Source organism: Lottia gigantea (genome assembly GCF_000327385.1).
Source record: "Lottia gigantea unplaced genomic scaffold LOTGIsca_4, whole genome shotgun sequence".
NCBI lineage: Eukaryota > Metazoa > Mollusca > Gastropoda > Lottiidae > Lottia > Lottia gigantea.
Window position 1 is genome coordinate 2797878 of NW_008709379.1, and position 2718 is coordinate 2800595.

Below are 2718 nucleotides of genomic sequence, written 5' to 3' on the forward strand. Positions count from 1 at the left end.
CCCATTCGTGTCTCAATTCCTCCCAGTTGTCTTGCGTGTATTTAGCGATATCTACGTCGGCAATCTTTCTCAAATTCGCGGGAAGATTGGAAGAATTTCCCCATGCAGCCAAACTAGAGGATTCGTGTTGGTAGGAACACGTGAAATTAATATGTTGTAAATAATTACCCTTTATTTCTTTCTGTCTTTTCCATTTTTTCTGTAAAACTTCATCCGTGTATGGATTAGATAAAGGAAAAGATAGAATTCCTCTGGGTGTTTTTAAAGGGCAATGCGTTAGTTTTTTTGCATTTTTAAGCACGATCTAGTTGTCGAATCCACTACCGTTATGAGAAATTAATATTAATCTCTTTCTATCATATTGACCTAAATATTTCAACATTTGATCTATACAATCTGTACCTACAAATAGTTCTACTACATTCATTAGTTTATCATAAAATTCTTCTGGAACATTATCAGTAGGAAAGATATTTTTTATCGTTTCTAACTTTTTTCTTAGTTTGTCTAAATTAATTAAAGTGCAGGCATACGGAATTGCTCTTCGCGTGTCTTTTTCTGAATACGTTTCGCAATCCCAAGCGAATAACGCATCATCACTCATACTCGAAAGCACGTTTAGTTTGAGGGGTGAAACCTGTGTTACTGCGTTATCGTCTGTACACATTTTCCACACCTGTTCGTAATTGTCTTCTATTTCTTGAATTCCCAAACTTTTTTGGCTTCTTCTAATCAGACAGAAATGCGAGTTGTGTAAGTAAAAAACCCAATCTAATTCATCGTGAACGTCTCTGGGATGAAAATGTCTGTTTTTGGGATTATAAATTTGAAACAAAGTGTTAAATTTCTTGTTGAATTCCTTCATTCTAGCACAAGTCATCACTCCTTTTCTATTTGCTTTTGAAAACCCGTTGATGTATTCTTGAAATTCTCTCGTGTAGTCTTCGTTTAAAACAGGATTAACGCACTTTACAAAGCAGTGACCATCTGTAGGTATGTAACAATTTTCGCCTTCGTATTCATTTATCTTTTTAAGTAGATCAGTTCCTCCTCTGCCAACTCTCGATCTTTTTATTTCTTGGAAATTGTCTTTCATTAAAATTATTTTTCCTGTAAAATACCAATCGGAAGCATCGGATTTTTTGTCCATATTTGAAAAGATATTGTGAAAAGTTTTGGCATTGAAACCGAGGAGTGACATGTATTGTCTGTGATTCCCTTCCTCGACTATCTCTCCATCTATTTTAATTTTTCCTTTGAATGTTTTAAATTTATCAGAGATAGCCTTGATAACATCGGAAAATAGGGCGTTTTCTATCAATGTTTCATCGTCTGCAAGTTCGATTTTATTCATATTTTTTTAAGTATATATTTTTTGATTATTTTGATCGCTGATATTTCTGTATGGAATTTGTACAAAATTTCATTGAATTCTTGTAATTCTTCAACTGTTATGTTCTTGTCTTCTCTCGATCTTTCGAAAAAGATGTACAATTGATTAAGATACATATTCAAGATACCCGTTTTCTTTTTATAATGAGTTTTCTTTTTGCTCGTGAAACCTAAAGTGATGAGACCGCAAGAGGTCGTTTGAACGGCTGTTAATGCAGCCAATACGGTTGGGACGATGACCGGAAGCATTAATCCACCAGTCACGACCGTTGCCACCGTTACTCCTACCGTTAGAACTGTGCTCGCTGTTTTGAAAAAAGAATCGATTCTACTACATGTTTTCCTGCATGTATTGCACTGTCTTAACTTTATTTTCAACTCTTCTTGTTTGTCTATCATGTATTGTTGTCTGCTTTCGAGTTCCATTTTTTAAGTCGTTAAATTAAGTGAATTTCCGATAAATGGAACCACGGAATATCGTATAGAGCGCGCTTGTTTGGCCTAGAATTATTATATTTGCGGGTATTAAAAGTAAAAACATTTACGCGTACTAACGACATTTTTTTTTCGTATGGTCCTCTTTAAGATGATAGGAATATTTTATTTTTTCTTTTTCGATGTTTATCTTGGCTCTAGAAATAAAACCACCACCTTCAAGGATGGAGTCGGAACCTTCGGCAAACGATAAATGCACTATAAACTCTCTTTCTTGTTGACTTTTATGAACATCGATCGAGGTGTATTTTTAACCTAAAACAAAATACAGTTTTACGTATTCAAAGTCTGTTGTTCGTAAAAATTCGTGACTGGTCGATTCTATTTTTCCGTGTACGTGTAAGCGTCGTGGAATTTTGACAATGTTGCTTGATGGTGGATTTTCCGTCTCCAATATCATATCTAAATCTTTGATTCCAATGATATCCTTATCATTTTCTACTTCCATTTTAAAGGCGTCTACATATTTACCATTTTTCGTTTCAATTTCCTGATCCCTTTTATCAATCAAACGTATATTCTCTTCCAAATTACCATCATTGAATAATGAAATATGTTTGACGGCATTACCAGTTTGTTTGAAGACTACTTTATTGACTTTAACCTTCATGGGAAACTCTATTTGAATCAGACAATTACCTCGAAAAGAAAACTCTTGCGTTTCGCCGATATCGAATACGTTTTTAGGTTCTCCGTATGCGAGTGTACCTACTTTTATTTCTGCTTTGAATCCGTATTTGTTTGATTTATAAATTTGGTCTTTTTCATCGAAGACAGTGTCACTTTCTAATGGAAGATTGAAATAATACGACTTGTCCGTGACAATAGCTT

The 2718-nt window shown here is 34.3% G+C and overlaps 2 protein-coding genes across 2 annotated transcripts in view; both read right to left on the reverse strand.

Annotated features, from left to right (window-relative positions):
* Positions 1 to 304: 304 nt before the first annotated feature.
* On the reverse strand, positions 305 to 1354 carry LOTGIDRAFT_153705 (hypothetical protein; the record flags this gene model as incomplete). The annotated part of the gene is made up of 1 exon (XM_009059728.1): positions 305 to 1354. The coding sequence occupies one exon, from the start codon at positions 1352 to 1354 to the stop codon at positions 305 to 307; it is 1050 nt and encodes a 349-aa protein (XP_009057976.1).
* A 783-nt stretch (positions 1355 to 2137) lies between these two features.
* The window catches only part of LOTGIDRAFT_153706 (hypothetical protein), a gene marked incomplete at both ends in the record, with an annotated part of 1008 nt that continues 427 nt past the window's right edge, over positions 2138 to 2718 (reverse strand). The window contains one exon of the mRNA XM_009059729.1: positions 2138 to 2673. Within this exon, the coding sequence (XP_009057977.1) occupies positions 2138 to 2673 (536 nt within the window). The remainder of the gene's footprint in view (positions 2674 to 2718) is intronic.